Source organism: Pan paniscus, chromosome 16, assembly GCF_029289425.2.
Source record: "Pan paniscus chromosome 16, NHGRI_mPanPan1-v2.0_pri, whole genome shotgun sequence".
Taxonomy (NCBI): Eukaryota; Metazoa; Chordata; class Mammalia; order Primates; family Hominidae; genus Pan; species Pan paniscus.
The window spans coordinates 68,178,190-68,204,032 of NC_073265.2; the positions used below are offsets into that span (position 1 = coordinate 68,178,190).

The 25,843-nt window shown below is 52.7% G+C and overlaps 1 protein-coding gene across 2 annotated transcripts; it reads right to left on the minus strand.

Annotated features, from left to right (window-relative positions):
- Positions 1–50: 50 nt before the first annotated feature.
- Positions 51–23,930, minus strand: CTSH (cathepsin H). 2 transcript variants are annotated; one of them, XM_003810716.6, is made up of 12 exons: positions 23,702–23,930; positions 17,955–17,986; positions 16,131–16,236; positions 14,487–14,557; positions 13,785–13,889; positions 10,679–10,765; positions 9,758–9,813; positions 7,687–7,768; positions 5,994–6,062; positions 3,621–3,727; positions 1,276–1,401; positions 51–485 (listed from the first exon to the last, which is right to left on the minus strand). In XM_003810716.6, exons 1-12 carry the CDS (start codon positions 23,790–23,792, stop codon positions 410–412), a joined length of 1,008 nt encoding a protein of 335 aa, XP_003810764.1. In that variant the 5' UTR covers positions 23,793–23,930; the 3' UTR covers positions 51–409. The 2 variants fall into 2 exon arrangements, with proteins under 2 accessions (XP_003810764.1, XP_054954900.1); XM_055098925.2 differs by lacking the exon at positions 23,702–23,930 and adding an exon at positions 23,589–23,675.
- Positions 23,931–25,843: the final 1,913 nt, after the last annotated feature.

Genomic DNA, 25,843 nt, shown 5'->3' on the forward strand with positions numbered 1-25,843 from the left:
GCGAGGACAGACCTGGTTTGAGTCATGGCCCAGGACCAGCATGCTCCATCTGGGGAGGTGCTCACTCAATGTTTATTGAACAGCGAATACAGAAAAGACAGTCCCTGGAGCTCTATATGTGGAAAGTAGCCCTTCTGGACAGAAAGAATATTCATGGTCCATGTGGTTTGAGTCTGTTAAGAAGGACACTAAGGCACATGGCTGGTGATCTTTGCGTCATAGACACAGGTGAGCTCATGGTGGAACTCCTCCTTGTCTGTAGGTTTCCAGGCTGGGCACAGAGGTGAGGGCAGAATGTTGGAGGTCCCAGTGGATCTCCCCACAACTTCCTTCAGGGCAGGATTTCCACCCAGGCCCAGGCTGCCCGTTCCTCTCCTTCTCCGCCAGTCTGCGCTGCGGCTGCCACGGCTCACACCAGAGGGATGGGGTAGGAGGCGCAGGCAGCCAGGCCACACATGTTCTTTCCGCGCTCGATGAGGAAGTACCTGGGCAGAAAGAGGAGCTGAGGCCCGGCCGGCGGTCTCCCCACCACAGGCCTTTCTAGAATGTTCTGCTGCTCACCAAGAGCTGACTTCAGGGGTGAGACCCTCTAAATTTATTCATAAAACAGTAGCATTCGGCTTATTTGATCACCGGCAAATCACGGACCTGACTTTGTGAAGAATTCATTCTTCCCTCTCCTTAGCTGCCAAATGAATGATCCATATCCCACTTCTCCCGAAAATTTACCGAGGGCCCCCTCTTAGCCCTGGCCGGGCCCTCACACAGCTATTTTATCACCAGGAGCCCGAGGGAACACGAAAGCTCTCCTTTTCAGACAAGGACATGGAGTCTGGGAGGAGGACAGGACAAAGGCACAGTAGCATATACACCCAGGCCGCCCCATGCCAGCCTTTTCTCCCGGAAGGAGGGGCTGTCAGTGATCAGGGGTACATTTGTTGCTTTGATTTCTCAAAGACGGACCCTCCCAGACACTGATTTCGTGCCAGCAGAGTTCCAAGTTCTGAGCTGTTTTCCTAGCAGTCCTTCTGAGCCAGCTGGCCTCCTGCTCTCCCTGCAGCGTCCTAAAGACCTGGGGCCCTGTGAGGGCTGCAAATGGGGGCTTGGAGATGTGGAGGCTACATTCTCATGCTCCCTTTCCCCCTGGCCTGGCCTAGGGCTTGGCTGACCAGCTCGTCTGTGGAAGCCGTAACTCTGAGGTGGAAGTGATGCCCCCAGGGCCTCCAGGCCTGAGCAACATCCCCCTCCCAGCAGTGGGACCTGGGAGCTGCTTACCCGTTCATTCCCCACTGGGGACCCCAAGAGTTTTTCACGATCCAGTAAGGGATCCCATTTTTTTCTCCATACCCAACAGCCAGTACTGCATGGTTTACTTTATCTGGAGTTTTATGGCAGGAAGTACTGGAAAACAAAATTCAAAAAGAGGTGATCATATGGGAAGGATAAAAGCAATGACAGTCCCATCCAACAACGCCTCTTTGAGCGCTTTAGAGCAATGTTCCCCACAGCGGACCAGGGAGGCATGTAAGGTGGTGATTTAATCACATTTAGTCACCGTGAGAGAACTCCTTTCAGTTCTTTTTTTCTTTTGAGACGGAGTCTCACTCTTGCCCAGGCTGGAGTGCAATGGTGCGATCTCTGCTCACTGCAACCTTCACCTCCAGGGTTCTAACGATTCTCCTGCCTCAGACTCCTGAGTAGCCTGATTACAGGCGTGCGCCACCACACCCAGCTAATTTTTGTATTTTGGGTAGAGATGGGGTTTCATCATGTTGGCTAGGTTGGTCTCGAGCTCCTGACCTCAGGTGATCCACCCACCTCGGCCTCCCAAAGTGCTGGGATTGCAGGTGTGAGCCACCACACCTGGCCCTTTCAGTTCTTTTGGTTCTTCTGCTTCTGTCAGGAGAATCTCCATATGGTGCTGGCCCATGTCTCACCCCTGACACTTTCTACTCCCTCTTTCCTGGCAAGGAGAGAGCCACCTTCCTGCTGCACCTTCTGCAGGCAACAGTGTCTGGCAGACTTTAACACAGCTTTGCTTTGTTGCCACTGCATTTATTAAATATGACTTTATACCTATGGCAAAAATACAACTTTTTCTGTTTACAAAAGTGAACTAGCCTCCATAAGGAAAGTCCAAGAAATTCAAGAGAACAAACTGCAGTGGTCAGGTGTGAATTCAGCTGATGTGTAAGTGGGCCATAGGCTCACGCCAGGCCCAGGGCCAGGTGCCGGGATCCAGGCAGCATGCATAACTGTCCCTTGGAAGCCCTGTTTGGCAGGGAGCAGGTTGGCAAAGAGGCTGCTTCTCTACAGTGGCCTGAGGGCTGTGACAGTGGGAGGGCGACAGAGCCCCCAGGAGGTGGGGGGATCCAACCCAGCGGGGGGGGGGGCGGGGTGGGCAGGGTGGGTCAGGGAAGGCTCCCTGTGGAGGTGGGGAACGCCCATGGAACTGCGAACCCTTCTGCGTGGCTGGGGTGGGGGCTGCAGGGTGGAACGGCGGGGACGGGTTTGATGGCAGATGAGTGGAAAAAGAGGGAGGACCAGATCATGAGGGTCCCCCTCAGGGTAGGACCCTGGGAAAGCAGGGACACTGGTGTATTCAAAGGTTGGCGCTGGCAAGAGGAGTGTTTCAGAAGGCAGACAGCTCCCAGTGGAAGCTGGAACAGTGTGTGGGGGATTAGGGGGTCCAAGGACAATGGTGACTGGGGCAGAGCCTCAGGGAGGGAGAGGAGAGCACAGACGTGAGTGACATTAGTGAGTGACGTTAACGGGCAGCAACTGATGAAGGGAGGGAAATGAGGCTGCAAACCAGGCAGGCGAAAAGGTGTGGGTGAGAGAAACCCCATAGTAAAGAGGCTAAAGCTTGGTTTTTCTGAAGAAGCCTGGGGTGACTCCTCCAGCACAGGATCCTAGTGTGTGAGGGCAGCTACTCTTCTCCCTATTTTATGTCTTCAAATTTTTAAACATGGGTATTTTTTTTTTTTTTCTGAGACAGAGCTTTGCTCTGTCACCAAGGTTGGAGTGCAGTGGCACGATCTTGGCTTAGTGCTACTTCCACCTCCTAGGTTCAAGCCATTCTTGTGTCTCAGCTTCCCGAGTAGCTGGGATTATAGGCATGCACCACCATGCTGGCTTTTTTTTTTTTTTTTTGTATTTTTAGTAGAGATGGGGTTTCGCCATGTTGGCCAGGCTGGTCTTGAACTCCTGGCCTCAAGTGATCCGCCTGCCTCGGCCTCCCAAAGTGCTGGGAGTACAGGCATGAGCCACCACGCCTGGCCTGAACATGGGTTTTTTTTTTAACTGGAGGTAGCTCTTCTGTTAAGGAGCACAAAGCTCTCAAATTTTGGCCCTAGCTCTCACTAGCCAGGTGGCCTGTGTCTGTTGTATCCCTTCTGACCACCTCTCCTTTGCTGTGAGAAGAGGCCATGGCTCCTGGCCCTTGGGGCTGTGTGAGGATTAACTGAGGGATGTGCAAAACGCCCAGCACCTGGCAGGTGTCATGAAGGGTCTGACACACAGGAGTCTGGGCCACGAGCCCAAGTCCCACGAGTGGGGTGTGAGGAGGCCCACCAAGCCCCTCCCCACTGTCCCTCCTGGCTCCTGGGACCCTGACTCACCTGGAGTAGATGCCCGTTCTATACATCATGAAGTCCTGAGTCACCTCAAAGGCAAAGCTCACAGGGTTGTAGAGGGCCACAGCCTCCACCATCGCTTCCTCGTCATACTGTGGAAACAGGACCGAGACAGAAACACATGGCCTGTCACCTCCCCACTCCTTTCACAGTACAGCCTTTTGCCTCAAGCTAGGGGCTAGAGGCCCAGAGCAGCATGGATGGCCAGAACCAGCTCCCCTGTGGCCTCTCTCCCTTCCCGTCTCTGGCTGGGTCTGTCTGGCCATCTCTCGTTCCTCTCCCCAACTCTGCTCCTAGGAAACCCTGCACCCTCTGGGACAGGGACCACGGGGTACAGCGTGGACCTACTCATTCAATCATTCACACCCATTCCCTGAGGTCCTCTCCTGGGCCAGCAGCTCTCACCCCTACACCCATAAACCCAGAGTCTACAAAGCTTTGCTGCTAGAACACAGGGGTTATAAACCATGGACGGGTAGGTCCCAGATGGCGGTGGAAACGAGAAGACCCATCCGAGGGCTGTGTGACTTCTGAGTAGAACCTGTCCCCTCCAAGGGGGAAGGTAGGTGGGGGGAAGTCAGGGTGGCTTCCTGGAGGCTGCAGCTTTGGAACAGAGCTGCAGAGACCAGGTGACAGCAGCAGGTAGAACCCCATGTGGAACCTTAAAAAAACCCCAAGTCCAGGCTGTGCCTCAGACCAACTACAACAGTATCTGCAGGGTGGGTCCCAGGCATTGGCACTTTTTGGAGCTTCTGGGTTGGGGGTGGCTGGGTTCAAGTGCACTAACCAAGAGACCTCTGGGAGCTGAAATGAGGGTGGAAGTTACCTGTGCTGAGGCCAGGGCCCTACTGAAGGAAAGCAAGTGCAGGAGGGACGGGGCGCCCAGCCTCCCTCAGTCCTGCCTCCCTAGAGGGGTGGACAGAGACCCAGCTGTGAAAAGCAAACAGGTGCCTGGCAAGGGAGTGCCCTCCTTCCTGGTATGTGGACAAGGCCTTGTGAGCCCAACAGGTCAGGGCATATCTGAGACATGGAGGGCACAGAGGCCAGCCCAGCACAGGGGCGATGACTTCTGCAGGTGGCACCATTTCCACCCCATGGGCCTGCCCAAGAGGGCTGAATGCTAGTTCTGGCCTGGTCGTCAGGGCCCTGCAGGTGTCACCAATGAGGCTCTCCTGGGGACCATGCAAAGGGATACCTTTGAGGCCCAAATTCACCTGTCCTTGGGATATCATGGCCCAGAGCAGCCAGCTTGAGTGACAGCAGCAACATTCTGAAGAGGGTGACATCCTGAGTACAGGATTTGCGCTGTATGTTGTCAAGGCAATGAGCCCTGGTTCTGGAATGACATATTCTTAGTTCAAATCCAGCATCTATTTCCTAGCTCTGTGGCCTTGGGCACGTTACTTAACCACTTGGAGCCCCCGTTTCCTCACCTGTCAAATGTGGTAATAAGGATACTCATCTCCTAGGGCCAGTTCGGGTCTAGAGGGGATAGTGCGTATTGAGGGTTGGTACAGCACCTAGAAGTACTCCATCAAGTTAAGATGTTATTGCTGAGAGCTTGGCACATGCTTCAACTAAATGGCAGCCGCTGTCATTACACAGACATCACGTTTGTGAACTGTACATATATTCGTGGGCACACACACAACCTGAGCGATATTCCTCCACTCCTCACACACCCTCCCACACTTGCATGCATGCACACTGGAGTCACGAAGGCGTTCACGTTCCAGTTCTCTCTGGGAGAAGCAGGGTAAGACCACACTTCCCTATTCACTTGAGGTCAACTGTGACTGGGCGGCTTGTTTTGGCTTTAGAGCTAGGGCATCATTTACCACCTTCTTTCCCTCTAGTCCTGGTGTGAGGCCAATGACACGGAGCACACACCACCCTCCCTAAGCTGTGCATGGGTGCAGGAGTGCCACACACCCTTTGACTGTTGTCAGCCATGCAGATTGGCCACGGTTGTTATTGCAACAGAACCTGGCTCATCCTGAGTGACACACACTCACCCTCAACAGTCTCTCACACGCTGTGTCAAGCACGTGCTCATACCCTCTTCTGCAGGATGCGGACAATTGCTTGCATTTTACAGGCAAGAAAACAACCAAAAGAATGAAGGCGTGTGTGGATCTGGAGTTCAGAACCAGAGGGCCTGCCTGCCAGTTTGCGCTCTCCCTCCCATCTCCTGCCTCGCCACCATCACAGCGACTGAGACCCAGGGATAATATGAACTCGTCAAAGGGATGTGCTGCCAGAAGGGCTGCCTTGCTGGGCCCACTGGCTATCCGACAGCATGAGAGAGGCCTCCTCATCAGGACACATTCCCCATCCCAGAGGGGGATCGGCACTCACGATTGTGATGTTGGCTACATCCTTGACAAAGCCGATGGCCTTTCCAGGTTGGAACTTGCAATAACCATCCTGTTGAGGATGCAAAGGGCATGAAATACAGGTTATGGACCCGAAGTCTCAGCCTCCCCACGCAGTTCAATAACATTTACTAAACAAAACAAGATGTGCCAGGGCCTGGGGGATGGGATAATTTCAGAGAGAATTAAAGCATCCTTGTCCTCAAGGAGCTTAGGGTCTGGTAGCAGATGGTCCTATGCTGGCTTTGGCAGAGGTGGGCACATATGGTGTGTGGTGGGAGCCTGAGGAGGGGCCTCACCCGGCCTGAAGAAACTCGCTGAGAAGTGGAGGCCGAGTCAGAGCCTGTGAGGCAGGGGAGTGGGGACAGTCTCAGCCCAAGAAACAATGCTGGCAAGAGGCAGGTGCAGGGGTAAGGTCACAAGGAGGGAAGCGCAGCCCTTTCAAGGCAGGAGAGAAGGCAGCAGGACAAGGGACAGGACTAGAGGGAGGGTAGGACCTGGCATTTAGGAACCAGCATGTGGCTGGGCCTGGGCGTGAGGTTAAGAAGGGAGAGTTGGCCGGGCACAGTGGCTCACGCCTGTAATCACAGCACTTTGGGAGGCCGAGGCGGTAGATCACGAGGCCAGGAGTTCAATACCAGTCTGGCCAAGATGGTGAAACCCTGTCTCTACTAAAAATATAAAAAGTTAGCTGGGCGTGGTGGCGGGTGCCTGTACTCCCAGCTACTCAGGAGGCTGAGGCAGATAACTGCTTGAACTCGGGAGGCGGAGGTTGCAGTGAGCCGAGATTGCGCCATTGCACTCCAGCCTGGGCAACAGAGCAAGACTCCGTCTCAAAAAAAAAAAAAAAAAAAAAAAGGGAGAGTAAAAGAGACAGGGAGACTGAGTTGGAGTCTGGGCTTTCTCCCGAAGGCCGCATGGAGCCTCGGCGGCATTCTGATCGAGGCAGGCGTGGGGTCTGAGCTGGGTCTGAGAGGCCTGGGGGAGGCCACCCTCAGGGGTCTGGATGGAGGCCCCGGTCTGAGTGGTCAGCGACACAGATGGGCCAAGGGAGTCATGTGAGGTCTGTGGTGGTCAGCAGGCTGGCGGCAGGGTGGGGCGGAGAGGGGGACCGGCCCAACAGGACTGTGGACACCTGGGAAATTCTGAGGGAGGCCAGTGCTGCTCATCACCACGAGGGGAAATAAAGGAGGAGCAACAGGTCTTGGGGAAAGACAAGGCGCTTGGCTGTGGCCAGGCTGGGCGGAGGTGATGGTGGGAGGCCCAGCAGCCTTGATAGGGTAGGGGTGGGGGTGGGCCCCCAAAGGGTCCTTGGCACAAGAGGCCAACTGCATGGACAGAGGCGAGAGGATGGCGCTGGTGGCAGGAGGGAGAGGAGCCAGGAAGATGGGACAGGTGGGGGGAAGGAGGGGTCCTGAGAAGTCTGGCTCGGGAAGGAAAGAGATGGTGCCGCAGAGCGGGTATGGGGTGAGAATGATAAGAGGCCCCTGGACTGGTGAGAGCAGTGGGCTCAGGTGGGTGGAGGAGGGGAAGGAAGAATTTGGAGAGAACAGACAATTGTGAGAATTCCGGCGGGAGGGAGGTGGGGGGAGAAGGGATGTCTTCCAAGGCTGGGGAGGGAGTGAAGCTAGGCATGCTGTACGCCAAGAAGACAGAGTGGAGGCTGTTGGAGTTACCTTGCCCTGGTAGGGGTAGGTGTCTTCACCCATGATCCCCTTGTTGTACAGGATGTACTCGAAAGCCTGGCTGGGGAGACCCCTGCAAGAAGTACACACAGGTGAGCCCACCTGGGGCTGTCCTGATAGAGGCGGGGCCCTCGGGGACTGGCGTGGCGAGATATCTGGCCTGGCAGGCTGGGGACTTGGTTGGGCATGTCCCAGTGGCAGAGGGGGCTGGGGACTTGGTTGGGCATGTCCCAGTGGCAGAGGGGGTCTCTGAGAGGCCCAGCCTTGGGATAAGACTCAGCAAACTCAGATGAGGCCACCGGAGTCCAAGGACCAGCCCAAACATGCCTCAGTGGGATAGAGACCCCTTAAGGCCAGCCGCTCTGTCAGGAGTGCACAGCCCCACACCATGGTCAACAGCATCAGCCCAGAGCACTGTCATCGCCACAGCCGAGCCCCTGGGCAGATGCTTCCCAGGCATGACTCCCTGACCCCTCGTGTCGACCCTGTGTGGTGGATGCTGTCACTGGCTGAGGCAAAGAGGCTGAATAACCTGGCCAGGGCCACACAGCTAAAGCTGGGAAGTGGTTCCAAAAGTGGGTCTTTTTCTACATCACGTGGCCTCCCAGAATAAACAAAAACTCAGCAGCTGCCCAGCAATCCCCGTCCCTTCTCTGTTTCTCTCCATAGCATTCCGCACCGCCTGACCTAGTCTAGCCTTGACCGTGGTCTCTCTGAGCCTGCCAGAATGCCCGCTCCTCCAGTTCTGCTGAGCGCTGTATCCCCAGGGCCTACACACAGCGGGTGCTCTGTGATATTTGTTGTATGAATGAGAAAAGGAAGTACTGTCCTGAACCAAAGCAAATAGACTCCTTTGAAAAACAGGCTGGATGTGGTGGCTCACACCTGTAATCCCAGCACTTTGGGAGGCCAAGGCGGGCAGATCACCTGAGGTCAGGGGTTCGAGACTAGCCTGGCCAACATGGTGAAACCCCCATCTCTACTAAAAATACAAAAATTAGCCAGGTGTGGTGGCGCACACCTGTAATCCCAGCTCCCTGGGAGGCTGAGGCAGGAGAATGGCGTGAACCCGGGAGGCGGAGCTTGCAGTGAGCTGAGATCGCGCCACTGCACTCCAGCCTGGGCAACAGAGCGAGACTCCATCTCAAAAAAAAGAAGAAATAAATAAATAAATAAAAAATAAAAAATAAAAACAGTGGGACCCCAGAGTGCCCAAATGTCAGACTCTTGTTATGGGTTGGGTTTCTAAGCTGTGGAGCGGAAACAGACCAAAAGTGAGGGGACACTGAGCATGATGGTGGATCTGAGAGCAGGCTACGACGTCACCCCCGGGTCCCCAGGACTTGGCTGCAGCACGGCTCCCTGCAGGAGGAAGAGCCAGCTCAGAGGGGCTGGGGTCTGGGAGAGGGATGTGCCCCAGGGAGGTGGAGGGGAGCCGAGGCAGGGCACCCCAAGAGCCTGGCTTTATGCACACCATGTGCCAGGTGAGCAAAGACCACAGAAATGTCTCAGAGCACTGCATGAAGGGAGGGCTAGAGTCACTGTAGAAATGTCAGCAAATTCCTGGCAACCTGCTTTACAGTGGGCCAGGAAAGCAGGTCCAGGCAAGGTACAGCCCTTACACACAGCCACCTCACCCTCACAGGGCGCAGTGAGCTTGGGAGGCTGGGACTTTAGTGAGTTCATCTAAAGGCCAACCCTGTATCTGTGTGTGGATCTTGGGTTTGGAGGATGATGTGTAATGGTGTGTTGCTCACTCTATTTAATTCTTTTGGCCACACTCCCAGAGGCCTTGGTGGCGGGTGAGGCCAACCGCACTGTGGAGAGCCAGGTGATACAGTGGAGAGAGGACAGAGGCCTGGACTCAGATTACAGCTCTGCCCTGTCCTGGCTATGAGACCTGGCCATGTGAGGTGACCGCCCCTGTACAACAGAGACCATTTTGCCATCACCCAGGGCAGTGGTGGGTTATATCTGTGGCAGACCCAGCACACACTGGATCCTGTCGAAGCGGTCAGTGGGAAATGAGGAAGTTTTGGGCCCCTTCTGGTCAGAGACGTACCCTTGGCAGCCGTGATTATTGAAGTCCTGGGCGCAGTCCACCAGCTGCTGTTCCGCCTGGAAGAAGGACACAACCCAGTGACCTGCCAGCTGAGAAGCCGTCAAGGCTTTGGCGTGAGGCGCTAAGCCTCCCTGGCTGAGCCACATCTGAGGCCCCGTCAGTGCTGTGTCAAGGTGACCAAATTATAAACTCCCCAAGGGCAGGGACAGTTGCTGTATGTCCTGCAGTGCCAGCCCAGCAGCTGGCACATGTCGGGAGGGGCTCAGTAAGCAGGGGCAGCCAGGGAAGGTGAGAGGGGGCAAGGGCTGTTGGGTCCAAACCCCTGCCCTGTAGGTGTGCCCATACGATGCAGAGTGTGGGGTCCCACAGCGGTGTATAGGATGGGGGAAACAGGCCCAGCCAGAGACCCTACCCCCACCTGTCCACAACCCAGGGTCCTCATGGCATCACCAGGCCGGCTGTGCACTGTCCCTCCTTTCTCCACAGAGGCAGGGGCTAGGATAGTTCCTTCAGGGGCATCATCCGTCTCTTGTGGGCGAGGGGATGGATGCATAGGTCCCGGCTCTTCCCTCATGAAGACAACTGAGGCTGCTGGGAAGGGTGTAGCTCCTAGTTGGCTACCCACCAGGCAGGCTCCGCCTTTCTGAACCCCTCCGCCGGGAAGGCTCCAGGCTGTCAAGCTAAGGACCACCCAGATCCATCTAGGAATGAGCCCTTGGGCCGGTTCCTTAATAAACTCAGATCCTTCCTGGGAAAAACATCAATTGAGATTCTCATGCCAGATGTCCACAAGGCTGGGGCATCTGGGTCCACCTGAAACAGCACCCTTAGCCAATGCTCCAGGGAAACCAAAGGCCCAGGCCTGGCCCACATCAGGATGGGGTGTCCTCTGCAGGGGGTCGCCTGTGGCTGATTTCTTACCAAGGACAGCATCTTCCCGGTTGCGATGGCGATCGCAGACTCCAGGGCCCCGGTGGTGGAGAAAGTCCAGCAACTGCCGCAGGCACCCTGGAAAGGCCAGGGGAGAGCAGAGGACATCAGTGATGGGGACGCTGTGAGACAGCCCTGCCTTCTGCCTTCCTCTGCTGACCCTGCCAGAGCCCCCGAGTCCCCAGGTGCCTTGGCAGTTTACCAAGCCCTGTTTCAGATCCATTCATTCTGAGCCTCGCAAGCCCTGTTTCAGATCCATTCATTCTGAGCCTGGCAAGCCCTGTTCCAGATCCATTCATTCTGAGCCTCGCAAGCCCTGTTCCAGATCCATTCATTCTGAGCCTCGCAAGCCCTGTTCCTGATCCATTCATTCTGAGCCTCGCAAGCCCTGTTCCAGATCCATTCATTCTGAGCCTCGCAAGCCCTGTTCCAGATCCATTCATTCTGAGCCTCGCAAGCCCTGTTCCAGATCCATTCATTCTGAGCCTGGCAAGCCCTGTTCCAGATCCATTCATTCTGAGCCTCGCAAGCCCTGTTCCAGATCCATTCATTCTGAGCCTCGCACGCCCTGTTCCAGATCCATTCATTCTGAGCCTGGCAAGCCCTGTTCCAGATCCATTCATTCTGAGCCTCGCAAGCCCTGTTCCAGATCCATTCATTCTGAGGCTCGCAAGCCCTGTTCCAGATCCATTCATTCTGAGCCTGGCAAGCCCTGTTCCAGATCCATTCATTCTGAGCCTGGCAAGCCCTGTTCCAGATCCATTCATTCTGAGGCTCGCAAGCCCTGTTCCAGATCCATTCATTCTGAGCCTCGCAAGTCCTGAGAGGCTTGCAAAGGAGCAGGAGCAGCAGGTGGCCTCTGACCAGCGCCTGTGGACTCCCAATCACCACCTCTTGGTGGCCAATCCCCACCATTCTGCCAGGGCCTGGAGTCCCCCACCCCATTCTACAGTCTTCTGGCTCTCTTCCTTCTCGATCTTCACTGGCTCCTCTTTTCCCTACTGGTTCCCTGCAGAAGGATGCCCCAAAGTTCTGTTTTTAGAACCTTCTCTCACCTTTCCACCTCCAGTCTCATTCTGCCCAGTCCTGTTAAACTAACAGCTCCCCAAACCCTAGCCCAGTGCTGACCTCCACTTAGGCTCAGACATCCAACTAACTGCCAGACAACCCCACCCTGACACCCCTGACACCCCAGACTCTGGGGGACCCGCCCCATCCACCCATCTCCCCACCTTCTAACAGTTCATTGCCGCTGCCTAGCCCCCTTATTCACAACACCTCCAGAATAACATGAGGATTAGGTGTGGGGGGCTGCAGCCTGCCTGCCTGGTTCACATCCCAGCTCTGCCACACACCAGGTGGGTGACCTGGGCAAGTCACTTCCCCTCTCGAAGCCTTGGCTTCATTGCTTGTAAAGTGGGAATGGCGAGGGTTCCTGCTTGCAGGGCGCTAGCAGGGTTAAGTCAGATTCTGCTGGTCAGGCAGTCACCCCCGTGGGCACAATGCTGGTGGCTGCTGTAAGGATTTCTCTCAGGTTCATCTCTGTTTCCTCACCTTGCTGGTTCAGTCTTCCAGCTTCTACTTCTGAAATGTCTCTAAGTCCCCTACCTGCCTCCCAGGTTATCACCCTAGGTTGACACTGGCCTCACCCAATCTCTTCCCTTCACATATCTCTCTCAGCTGGGGGAGGGAGGGATGGCCTGGTGAGAGGGTCCATGAGACAGTCAACGAGGCAGACGTGGCCACTTCGGGGGAGACTAAGCTCACTGCTGAAGGAGGCGGAGCTCGGCTGACCCTTGGGTGCTCGACTTGGGGCAGGGGCCTGGTTTTGAGTCCCCTTTGTCACTTACTTACCTTGGACCTCAGGCAAACCACCCTCCCTCTCAGGCTCTCCCTCTGTAAAGTGAGAAACTCTCAAGGAGGGTGCTGAGCTGATGGACGCTGTGGCTGCTGTCCGTCTCTATCCCCACACAGCGGCCACAGTAAGAGACGGCACACATCTGCGTCAGGAAGCACCTCATTCCGCTCCCTTAGCCCAGCCGGCTGCGTCCTGCCTGATGGCCCAGGATCAGTTAACAGGAGGACTTGGAAAATTCTTGGTGGGCCTCTCTTTCCCACCTGTCCAAGTGGTGAGCAGGTTTAGATTATGTGTTGCTCTGAATTGTCATGTGGTTCTCAGAGGGTCTAAAAAGGTCATGGGGCAAAGGCAGGCTTCTACTCCACCTCCTGCTGCAAGGGGAGGTTTGCTTTGGCTCCTGACGCTAGTTAAACATCCAGCACTTGGCAGGCTCCAGGAACACTGCAAGCCCGGGAGGCTTTAAAGCTGTGCTGCATGGCTTTTTGGAAAGTGAAAAAACATTTCTCATGGAGAATTTCGATGGAAAGCCAGGAGTGTCCAGGAAGGAAACCTTCACCTCATATTTCCTAGAGTCCAGAGGTCAGCATCTTTCTGAAGAAGACCACGGCAGGTTCCCTGCTAGGGGAGGGGCCGCAGCAGGCTGGGAGAACAGCGGGGGCAGGGTCCAGACTCTCTGGGACAGGGCCTGTGCTGAGACGCCCCCAGACTGCTCCCCCATGGAGGAAGGCAGGGCCTCTCACCTTGCCAAGCCCTCTGTGCCCCACAGCGAGGGCCACGGAAGCCAGCCCCTGCCATGAGAAGCTTGCTGATGCATGACACATGGACTAACCAGAGGGAGGCGGCCAGCCAGGGCAGGGGCTGGACCCTGGTGGCTCGGAGAAGATGGAGGCGGGAAGAGGAGATGCATGGGGTTCTGGTGTCCAGATGGGCACAGGGAACATAACGTTTTGGATGGCTCTGTAGGAGAGACCTGGGACCAATGGGAAAATCTGGGGCGTGGGGAAGAAAGGGAGTAAACTTTAGCCCAATAAAGAGGAACTTTTGCATCCTCCAGAGCAGCCTAGAGAAGTGCTGACCTCCCTGGCCCCTCAAAGGAAGAGGGCTGGAGAGATGCTGAGAGGAAACAGAGGCAGGGATGTGCTTGTGGTGGTTTTGTGGACCTTTTGAGTTGTTCTTCCTGGTGTATTGTCTGGGAGTGTGGCTGTTTTGCAGGGAGAGGATGGAGATTGCCAGGCATACCTGATTTTTCACAGGTGAGACAAAATTTCCTTTTTTCCGCCAGTCCACGGAAGGTGGGTAGGGACCAGTACCTCGAAGGTAGTTACTTTTGGTGGCTGAGCAATTCTGGAACAACCAAACACATTATTTTCAGGAAAATAAACAAAACCAAAAACCTTTCTGACAAGAAGAAGAAGAAATGTATAAACATGGAATCACCAAAAGAGAATAAGAAAGGCTGCAGCTCTCAGAACCTTCCCTCTCCTGTCTACTGGTCCCAAATGCTAAATGACATGTCCCCTTGAGAGTCCAGAGCATTAGGATAGGGTAGACAGATGTAGCAAATAAAAATACAGCTCACCTAGTTAAATTTGAATTTCAGGTAAACAACAAATAACTTTGTAGTGTAAGTATATCCTGTGCAATATTTAGAATATACTTATGCTAAAGAATTACTTGTTGTTTATCTGAAATTCATTTTTAACTGAGTATCTATATTTTAATCTGGTAGCCCTAAGTTAAGGGTCCACAATGCTAAGGCCATGGGCCTGGACTGAGGAACTGCTGAGAGCTGACTCTTCTGGTTCCCCCAAAGAATCTGGGGATACCCTCAGCTGCATCTGGGGATGGGACTGAATCTGCCTAGAAGCAGAGCAGGCTCCAAATTTATTCCAAAGGTTTCAGTAAAAGGATTCAGATTTGGTTGCAATGAATTATACCTACCTGAGGCTCTGACCAGAGATACTTGTGTTTTATTTCAGCAAAGCTCATGTCTGAAAATTGGTTCAGTGCCACTACAAAAGAGAAGGAAAAAACCAAAACAGAAATGGTTAGTGAATCACTAATGAAGAAACAAGAAAAAGTGATGAAACCTCCTGTTTACCTGTGTCCTATTTAGAACCACTGCAACCCATCTCCTTTAAGTTTTTGTATTTAATATAATTCAGTAGATAATTCAGTCAGCCCTTACAGTGCTGCCAAAATACCTGGGGAGCTTTTTCAATGGTATAGATGTCCGGGCCGTACTCCAGAGATGCTAATGCAGTTGGTCTGGGGTGGGGCCTGGGCACTTACTTTTTTAGATACTCCCCTCGTGAGTCTGATGGATAGCTAGGTAAAGAACCACTCCACTGGTGCCAGGGGCCTTCCCACCTGCTGCCTAATTTGGTCTCTACACAGCCCCAGGAGGGATGCGTGATCATTTCTGCTTTTTCTTTTCTTTTCTTTTCTTTTTTTTTTTTGAGACAGAGTCTCGCTCTGTCACCCAGGCTGGAGGCAGGGGCGCGATCTTGGCTCACTGCAACCTCTGCCTCCCGGGTTCAAGCGATTCTCCTGCCTCAGCTTCCCTAGTAGCTGAGACTACAGGCACCTGCCACCATGCCCGGCTAAGTTTTGTATTTTTAGTAGAGATGGGGTTTTGCCATGTTGGCCAGGCTGGTCTCGAACTCCTGACCCTGTCTTTAGGGATTATAGGTGTGGGCCACCACACCTGGCCTCATTTCCTCTTTACTGCCCATGTTAGCATCCCTGGAGGTCACACGCTAGGACTGGGCAGAAATGAGGTTCAAGCCCAAGTTTCTTTCCAGCTCATGCTTGATGCCTTTATTACCAATTTAGTCAACTACCAATATTTCTCAGAGTCTTCAGAAAATACACTGGACGTGCGTGTGAGTTTCTTTCTTTTTTTTTTTTTTTTGAGATGGAGTTTCACTCTTGTTGCCCAGGCTGGAGTGCAATGGCACTATCTCGGCTCACCGCAACCTCCGCCTCCCGGGATCAAGTGATTCTCCTGCCTCAGCCTCCCAAATAGCTGGGATTACAGACATGCGCCACCAAGCCCGGCTAATTTTGTATTTTTAGTAGAGATGGGGTTTCTCCATGTTGGTTAGGCTGGTCTTGAACTCCCGACCTCAGGTGATCCACCTATCTCGGCCTCCCAAAGTGCTGGAATTACAGGCATGAACCACCGTGCCCGGCCTGTGTGAGTTTCTAGTGAAATTAATCCGGAGTGAAGGCAGATGCTCCCAGGGGCTGCTCTGAGCCCATGAGCAACCCCTATCCCCCGCAACAATCCAAAGACAGACCTTGGCTTCCAGGCTGGACCCTCAGATGGCAGGAATGGGGCAGGGGCTTCTACAGAGTCTCTTGTAAACTTCACAACCACCCAGAGGGGTACCGGCTTTGTCCCAAATTTACGATCCCACATTACACAGAGAGTAACAGTGGAGCCACAATCTGAGGTCAGCCAAACACAGCTTCAGAGCCTGGGCTTCTGCTCCCTCCACCCACCAGCCCCCAGCGGGCCCTTTCATGGGCTGGGTCACTAACTGACATCCTTCCAGGAAGGAAGGAAGGCGTTCCACGTACTTTTAAATGTGTGGTTCCCATTGTTGTGGGCGTTTATCTTCCTCCAGTTGCTGGCAAACGTCTGCAGCCTGTGGTGGTACTCCTCCGTGCTGTAGGTCTTACGGTGCTAAAACAAAACACGCCAGCAGCAAGTCATGGAAACAGGCTGCAGCTCCCTAGACGGAGACCTTTTTGTTTTCCTAAGAGGAAAGATGAAGGTTTTCTTTCTGCTATGATTCTCAGGCCAAATCTGTGTTAATGGGCGGGGTACTGCTGAGAAATTTGGGAAGTTACAAAACAACCCCGTTTTCAGGGACCTGTGGCCAGAATGAAGACCATGCAGCTGCGTGAAAGTCAGAATGTGGTCCAAGAGGCACTGGTGAACAAACCTGCCACGTGCGGGGCACTCCTGGACACCACTGCTGGTGCTGGGTCAAGTTTACAGCAAAAATCACCATTTTTCAAAAGCACATGCACTGGTGTTCCCCAACTGATTCTGCAACCAGTACACAGTGTGCTTTGGTTTTCTAAAAACAAATGTGTATAATTTTTTATTGATATATAACTGATGTACTTTTTTTGGTAAATGTAATATTTCGATACATTCATATAATGTGTAATAATCAAATCTAGGTCATTGGGAGATCCATTACTTTAAACATTTCTTTATGCTGGGAACATTCAAATTATTCTCTACTAGCTATTTGGAAATACAAAATAATGATTGTTTACTACAGTTGAATCTACTTGTTTTTTGAACACTTGGTCTCATTTCTTCTATCTAATTATTTTTGGGCCAGGTGCAGTGGCTCACGCCTGTAATCCCAGCACTTTGGGAGGCTGAGGCGGGTGGATCACCTGAGGTCAGGAGTTCAAGACCCACCTGGCCAACATGGCGAACCCCCATCTCTACTAAAAATACAAAAATTAGCCGGGCATGGTGGCAGGCACTTGTAATCCCAGCTACTCAGGAGGCTGAGGCATGAGAATCGCTTGAACCCAGAAGGTGGAGGTTGCAGTGAGCCGAGAGTGTGCCACTGCACTTCAGCCTGGGTGACAAAGTGAGACTCTGTCTCAAAAAAAAAAAATATTTTGTACTCATGAATCAGTTCATCTTCATCCCTGCTTCCCTGCCCTTCCTAGCCTCTGGTAGTCACCATTCTACTGTCTTTCTTCATGAGATCCACTTTTTTATCTCCCACATACGAGTGAGAACATGTAATATTTGCCTTTCTATGCTTGGCTTATTTCACTAAACATAATGACCTCCAGTTCCATCCATGTTGCTGCAAATGACAGAATTTCATTCTTTGTTATGGCTGAATAATATTCCATTGTGTACATACACCACATTTGCTTTACCCATTGATAGGCACTTAGGTTGATTCCATATCTTGGCTATTGTGACTAGTTCTGCAATAAACATGAGGGTGCAGATATCTCTCCAATATACTAATTTCCTTTCTTTTGGATATATACTCAGTAGTAGGCTTGCTGGGTCATATGGTAGTTTTGTTTTGAGTTTTTGATGGAACCTCCATACTGTTTTTTTACAATGGTTGTACTAATTTACATTCTCCACAATGTGCTTTGAAAACAAAATACAGAAATGAATCCCAGGGCTTGGAAGGCTGTCAGCCAAGTTAATCACTTGGGACCACTATTTGGAAGGAATTTACTTAACTGCATCTTTCCCAGTGTTTGGCCAATTCAACTTCTGGAAAGACCCCACTAGGCAAAGTTGGAAATTCCCTTTTTCATTGTCTCAAATCTGGGACAGTTTGGTTTGATAACAGGAAACTTTGTGAAATGAAAAACTTCAAAAAGAAGAAGTTGGGCACTGACCTTAGACATCCATGACTTGAAGTGAAACTTCTCTGTAAAAAGAAAAAAAAAAAAAATTAGGTCTGGGCGCATCACAGTAATGTTGAGTCTATAGCAAAGTAGGGCACTTTAGAACTGATTTGCATTTTCGAGAACTGGGCTAAATTTAAAACACCAAAAATGGTGTTATATAATGCAGAATGCAAAAAGAAACTCCGACTCTTCCTGGTTTTGTACCCCAAATTAATGTGAAAAAGTATATACTATTAGTCAATGGTGTTGAAAGTCAGGATGGTGGTTATGCCTACTGGGTCGGGGTGCAGAAAGCACTTCCGGGATGCTGCTCATGTCCTGTTTCTTCAACTGGGCGCTGGTTAACTGAGTGTGTTTAGATTGAGAAAATTCGTGGAAATGCATACTCAATGATTTGTGCCCCTTTCTGTATGATGTTATATTTCGGTAAGAAGTTAATTTAAAAAGCTATCTACTCCAGCTGGGCGCGGTGGCTCATGCCTGTAATCCCAGCACTTTGGGAGGCCGAGGTGGGCCGATTGCCTGAGGTCAGGAGTTCAAGACCAGCTTGGCCAACATGGCGAAACCCTGTCTCCATAAAAATATAAAAATCAGCTGGGTATGGTGGTGTGTGCCTGTAATCCCAGCTACTCGGGAGGCTGAGGAGGATCGCTTGAACCCGGGAGGCGGAGGTTGCAGTGAGCCGAGATCGTGCCACTGCACTCCAGCCTGGGCGACAGAGAGAGACTCCGTCTCAAAAACAACAACAACAAAAAACAAACCTATCTATTCCAAGGGCAAGCACTGTTTTTCCTTATGGGGACAGGCAGTAAATATTTCAGGCTCTGCCGTCTATATGGTCTCTGCCACAACTACTCAACTCTGCCCCTGCGGCTCAGAGGCAGCCACAGAGACTGTGAACATTAATGGGTAGGACTGCGTTCCCGCAAGACTTCACAAAAACGAAACCTCACATGTACCCCCAAATATGTACAGATATTATCAAAAACATAATAAAACAAACAAGACAAAATATTTTACAAAAGCAGGCCCAGCCATTTGTTTTTGGATTCCTGCCGTATTTCCCCATGTATGTTCTTATCTAAACATTTCATTTTAAATTTGAATACCTCCAAAGACATATTCCAACTTATAAATATTGAGATTTAAAAATAACACCTGGCAGTGTGGCCCAAGCCTATAATCTCAGTACTTTGGGAGGCTGACACAGGCGAATCCCTTGAGCCTAGGAGTTTGGGACCAGTCTGGGCAACAAAGTGAGACCTCGTCTCTACAAAAAAATTAAAAAAATTAGACGGGAGAATCACTTGAGCCCGGGAGGTTGAGGCTGCAATGAGCTATGATAGCGCCACTGCATTCCTGCCTGGGTGACAGGAGTGAGACCTTGTCTCAAAAAAAAAAAAAAATCTCTAAAAATAAGATTGTTATATCATTCTTTTAAAGCTAGCCAGTGGAATCTAAATACCATGATGATTTGATATCCACCATCAATAACATGAACAAACTTTTCTATAAGAGTCAGGTATTTAGGCGGGGTGTGGTGGCTCACGCCTGTAATCCCAGCACTTTGGGAGGCCAAGGTGGGCAGATCACCTGAGGTCAGGAGCTCATGACCAACTTGGCCAACATGGCAAAACCCCAGCTCCACTAAAAATACAAAAATTAGCTGGGCATGGTGGCAGGCGCCTGTAATCCCAGCTACTCAGGAGGCTGAGGCAGGAGGATTGCTTGAACCCGAGAGGCGGAGGCTGCTGTGAGCCGAGATCGTGCCACTGCACCCCAGCCTGGGTGACAGGAGCGAAACTCCATCTCGAATAAAGAAAACAAAACAAAAAAGAGTCAGATATTATACAGAGTTTCTTTTTCTTGTTGAACACCTATCTCCATCCCCACCTGGCAGAATTTTATCATAAGGGAAATACATTTTTATGCTTGATCACCTTCACATTCTTTTCTGCAACAACAACAAAAAGTTTAAATTTAAATTATTTATTTTGGCTGGGCGCCGTGGCTCATGCCTGTAATCCCAGCACTTTGGGAGGCTGAGGCAGGTGGATCATGAGGTCAGGAGTTTGAGACCAGCCTGGCCAACATGGTGAAACCTCATCTCTACTAAAAATACAAAAATAAGCCAGGCGTGGTGGCATGCACCTGTAGTCCCAGCTACTTGGGAGGCTGAGGCAGAAGAATTGCTTGAACCTGGGAGGCAGAGGTTGCAGTAGCCAAGATCGTGCCACTGCACTCCAGCCTGGGCGACAAAGCGAGACTCTGTCTAAAAAAAAAAAAAAAAAAAAAAAAATTAAATGTTTTTACTACCTGTGACCCATACATCTGTGAATATTATAAAAATTTATTCTGGAGCTGGGCGCGGTGGCTCATGCCTGTAATCCCAGCACTTTGAGAGGCTGAGACGGGCGGATCACGAGTTCAGAAGATCGAGACCATCCTGGCTAACACGGTGAAACCCCAACTCTACTAAAAATACAAAAAACAAATTAGCCGGGCGTGGTGGCGGGTGCCTGCAGTCCCAGCTACTCAGGAGGCTGAGGCAGGAGAATAGCGTGAACCCGGGAGGCGGGGCTTGCAGTGAGCCGAGATCGCGCCACTGCACTCCAGCCTGGGCGACAGAGCGAGACTCCGTCTCAAAAAAAAAAAAAAAAAAAAATTTATTCTGGATTGAGTAATCATAATTATTATTAGTGTCCCAACTGATTAAAACATTTCAAATGTATTATACATTATGAAAAGTAATTGTTAAACATCAAAAGTAAAATTGTATCAGAAATGCATCTCTTAATGTGATAAACAGTACTCTACTGCCCGTCCCCCGTAATGGATTTATATTTTCATGAGTGAATATTGTTTGGTTGAGAAAAGGTTCAGCATTAATTCTGGTCTTATTTTTGTTTCTTATAGGTCAAAGGGCTGGGAAACCCTGCTCAAATAAGCAGCTGGGAATGGAGGCAGTTTTTAAGAGCAATGCCACTTAATTCTTTGCACTCCTTTCTGTGCATCCAATCCCATGGTGCTCTATCACTCAGCCCTCCCTCCCTCCCTTCCCTTTTTTTTTTTTTTTTTTTTTGAGAAGGAGTCTGGCTCTGTTGCCCAGGCTGGAGGGCAGTGGCACGATATCAGCTCACTGCAGCCTCCACCTCCCTGGTTCAAGCAATTCTATCTCAGCCTCCCAAGTAGCTGGGATTACAGGTGCCCACCACCACGCCTGGCTAATTTTTATATTTTTAGTAGAGATGGGGTTTCACCATGTTAGCCAATCTGGTCTGAAACTTCTGACCTCAGGTGATCCACCCACCTTGGCCTCCCAAAGTGCTGGGATCACAGGCGTGAGCCTCCACGCCTGGCCTCACTCAGCATTATTTTTAAGACCCCATCAGTTGATATCCCCATGAAGTCCTCTCCTCTTCAATTCAGTTTCCTTGAGGAATTGAGAATGCCAGATATGAACGATGTATTACCGTTTTGTCTTTTTGTTTGCTGTCCCTATTGTTTTTATACCCATGGGTTCAGGTTCAGATTGAATGAGAGGAAAGAGGTTCCCCCTTGCCTTCAGGGGCTCTCTCCCAGTTTTAGCAAAGAGGACATTTGGAAATAAAAGGTCTGTAAATGGATTTCCAGAACACTCTCTGCCGGCATCACTTGAAATATCTTCATGTTTCCCCAAGGATCCATACCTCCAGTGTGAAGATCACTACCATACAGCATTTAGATCTCTGTTTTTGGGTCTCGAACCTGTTCCAGAGACCAATCTATGGCCGTTTTCCCTGGGGAAAATGCACATTTCCCCAACATGGCTCCCTTTAGGGTTTCAGGGGATTCCAGATCTTGATTAAGGGCCCTGCTGCAGCTGAGGGCTTTAGAGGAAGACAGACCTCAACTCAGGACAAGAGTTGGAGGCAGGGTTTGAGTTTAGGACAACTACCAGTTTGCCTCTGGAGAGATTATTCTGGGGCCAGAATAATCTGCTGGTGAACCGTGCCTTACCCTAAAATAGATCCATTCCAATCTAGTCAGGACTTTAAAAGTGCCACAATACCTTGCCTGGATTTAGAGCAGGTTTCAGGAAACTACAGTATTCCCCTGTTTGTTTGTTTGTTTGTTTTAGATGGAGTCTTACTCTGTCACCCAGGCTGGAGTGATCGCCACCTCTCGGTTTCAAGCGATTCTCCTGCCCCAGCCTCCCAAGTACCTGGGATTACAGGCACCTGGCTACCACACCCAGCTAATTTTTGTATTTTTAGTAGAGACAGGGTTTCACCATGTTGGCCAGGCTGCTCTCGAACTCCTGACCTAAAGTGATCCGACTGCCTCGGTCTCCCAAAGTGCTGAGATTACAGGTGTGAGCCACCGCACCCGGCCCCTGGCTCCTGTTTTAGTACAGCTCTTGGGCTACAAACGGTTTCTTACAATTTTAAATGGTTAGAAGAAATATATTTCGTAGCACCCAAAAATCCCTTGAAACTGAAATTTCAGTGGCCATAAAAATCATTTATTAGAACCCAGTTACACTCACTCACTTACATACAATCTATGGTTGCTATCACACTACCATGGCAGAGTTAGTAGTTGCTACAGAGACCACCATGAAGCCTAAGTTATTTACCGTCTGGTCTTTCACAGAAAAAGTTTGCCAAGCCCTGCTCTGGAATTCAGACAGCCTCTCAGCGCCAGCCTTCTCCAGGCAGCCCTCGCTTGCGGCAGCTAGGTTTTCCTTAGGCGGGAACTGACCTGGAGCTGGGCGCCCACTGAGGTTTGCAAGGCTGGGGGGCTTTTTTAATAAATAGGTGGGAAGGAATGAGGCAACCCTCTGGCCCAGATTCAGCCTCAGTGATCTCTGTCCCATCCCCTGAGCCTCTAGCTGGGAGAAAGCCCTGTCCCGTTCCTCCAGAGCTCAGGGCACCCCCCCTCCCTAGGTTCGTGGCTCCTTGGGTTGTTTCTTGGCTACTTTTCTCTGTGAAGGGGGCAGGTGGTCTTTAAGTTCAGAGCCTGTGGGCTGAGGCTGGGACCAGGGACAGTAGGAAAGGAGGGAGGCAGTAGGGAAGAGCAGGCTCCTTGCCTTCAGCCAGGGGAGGTGCCTGAGCCCGGGCAGTAGACAGGATGCAAGGGCAGCACGAAGCTGGACCAGTCGCAGTCAACCTGGCCAACAAGAGGAGTCCTGGGGCTCCACCTGACGCCATGGGCCCTGGGGTGCGGTTAAAAGCGCTGTTGGTCTGAGTGCTTTCCCTGGTGCCGTTGCACAGGGATTCACTGTTCCAAACAGCCCGTCCAACCTACTCTACAGATGGGACTCCCAAGACACTACGGGGATCCCCTGTGTGCCAAGTCCCGGGGGAAGCTGCTAGAGAAGGCTGGGACGTCCTTGCTCACCTCTGGCAGGGACAGATCAGAGTCCTCTGTGTGACACTCTGTGTCCCCAGTTGGGGAAGGCGGAAGGAGCTGCGGGCTCCTTTGGTATTCTAGGCTGGAGAGCCACCTGGCTAGGTGGGACCCTGGACACTCAGCCCATCTGCTCCTCTGGTCCTACAAGCCGCCCACCCTCCGAGACCCCCCGCCTATAATGCAGTTTACCCCTCCCCGTGCCAGCACGCAGAGTTCCTGGCCTCTCACCGGGGAAAGCTCTGCCCCGTTCCTCCGGAGCCCAGTGCGCCCCTGGCCAAGTTCTCCCAGCGTCCACTCTAGGGCCTGCTAGCACCCTCTCGGGCGGCGCGCCCTCTGCGTACCTAAGGAGTTCACGGACAGTTCGGCGGCACCGCAGACGGGGACTCCCAGGAGCCAGGCCCCGGCGCAGAGCAGCGGCAGCGTGGCCCACATCGCGGCGGTGGCGGCTTGGCTCTTGCGCTCAGGGTCCGCGGAGGTGGCGGCCCAGAGCGCCAACTGGGAGCGCGGGGGCGCGGCACGAGCGTGGAGGAGCGGCGGGAGCGCGAAGGGGCGGTGCGAGCGCGGGGCGGAGCGAGCGCGGGGCGGGGTGGGCGGTACTCCCCACGAGGCCGGGCTCGCGGGAGGGGGCGGCGCCGACTAACTCGCCAGCTCTAGTTCACCTGTCGGCCGGACGCGTCGCTCCCTTATCTCCTCTGGGAGGAAGGGCTTATCTGGCTATCAGGCCCGGCTGAGTCCTGGAGCTGCCTGGACTGGCTGGCACCGCGCGGGGAGGTCTCAGCCTGGCCTCTCCCTCTCCCAGCGTGTGGCCATCCCCACGTCCCCCATCTCCCTGCGTGTCCCCACCTCGCACCCCCCCATCTCCCTGCCTATCCCCAACTCGCACCCCTCATGTCCCTGCCTATCCCCAACTCGAACCCCTCATGTCCCTTCCTGTCCCCACCTCACACCATGTCCCTGCCTGTCTTCACCTTGCACCCTCCATCTCCCTGCCTGTCCCCACCTCGCTCCCCCTATGTCCCTGCCTGTCTCCACCTCACACCCCCATCTCCCTGAATGTGCCCACCTCCCACCCCCTATGTCCCTGCCTGTCCCCACCTCCCACCCCCATGTCCCTGCCTGTCCCCACCTCGCACCCCCATGTCCCTGCCTGTCCCCACCTCAAACCCTTGTGTCCCTGCTTGTCCCCACCTCGCACCCCCCATCTCCCTGCCTGTCCCCAACTCACACCCCCCATCTCCCTGCCTGTCCCCACCTCAGACTCCCCATGTCCCTGCCTGTCTCCACCTCACACCCTTATGTCCCTGCCTGTCCCCACCTCGCACGCCCCACGTCCCTGCCTGTCCCCACCTCGCACTCCCCATGTCCCTGCTTGTCCCCACCTCGCACCCCCCATCTCCCTGCCTGTCCCCACCTCACACCCCCCATGTCCCTGCCTGTCTCCACCTCACAGCCTTATGTCCCTGCCTGTCCCCACCTCGCACCCCCCATCTCCCTGCCTATCCCCACCACACCCCTATGTCCCTGCCTGTCCCCACCTCACACCCCCATGTCTCTGACTGCCTCCACCTCACACCCCCATATCCCTGCCTATCCCCACCTCACGCCCCATGTCCCTGCGTGTCGCCACCTTACACCCCCATGTCTCTGCCTGCCTCCACCTCACACCCCCATATCCCTGCCAGTCCCCACCTCACATCCCCCCATCTTCCTGCATTTCCCCACCTCACACCCCTATGTCCCTGCCTGTCCCCGCCTTGCACCTCCCATCTTCCTGCCTGTCCCCACCTCACACCTCCTCATGTCCCTGCATGTCTCCACCTTGCACCCCCATCTCCCTGCGTGTCCCCACCTCATACCCCCCATGTCCCTGTGTGTCTCCACCTCAGACTTTCCCCCACACTCCCCACGTCTCCCTGCCCTGGTTAATCACATTTCCCTGGCTTCCCTTTTGCTTGGAGTGGACTTACAACTGAAGAAGCTAGACGACCTCCTTGTGAATTGTTTTGCCCCCTCAATAGACATTTTAGTCTTTCTGCTGAGGAAGCTACATTAAGAGCTGTAGGGCCATTCTCTGTAGTTTGCAAAGCTAAAGAAGATGGTATGTAAGGGTCTGGGTGTGAGACAGACAGAAGAACGTGCATTCCAGGCTGAAGAGGCCGGTGCTGTCAACTGCTTTGGGTGAGGAGAGGGTGATTCAGACCAGCCTGTGCCGTAGCCTCGAATGCCCAGTGATGCCCTGTTCTTCACTTACATCATCACCTTGCAAAGTGGCATGTTGTTGACCCCCCATTTTACAGATGAGGAAACTGAGGCCCCAAGAGTAGATGGTAACTTTCCCAGTCTGTGCGCAGAGAGTGTCTGAACCCAGCCTTGACCTACTGCAGTGCTCTCTGCTCTGGGCTTGCTCTTTCTCTGTCTCCTCAATTTTAAATTTTTATTTATTTATTTTGAGACAGGGCCTGGCTCTCTTGCCACCCAGGTTG

Coding starts and splice junctions, on each gene's coding strand:
- CTSH (XM_003810716.6), bottom strand. CDS start 23,792: ATGTGGGCCACGCTGCCGCTGCTCTGCGCCGGGGCCTGGCTCCTGGGA. Junction 6,063..7,686: donor CCTACCCCTACCAGGGCAAG/GTAACTCCAACA, acceptor CATCCTCAACAG/GATGGTTATTGCAAGTTCCA. Junction 486..1,275: donor CCCCAGTGGGGAATGAACGG/GTAAGCAGCTCC, acceptor CTTTCTGCCCAG/GTACTTCCTCATCGAGCGCG.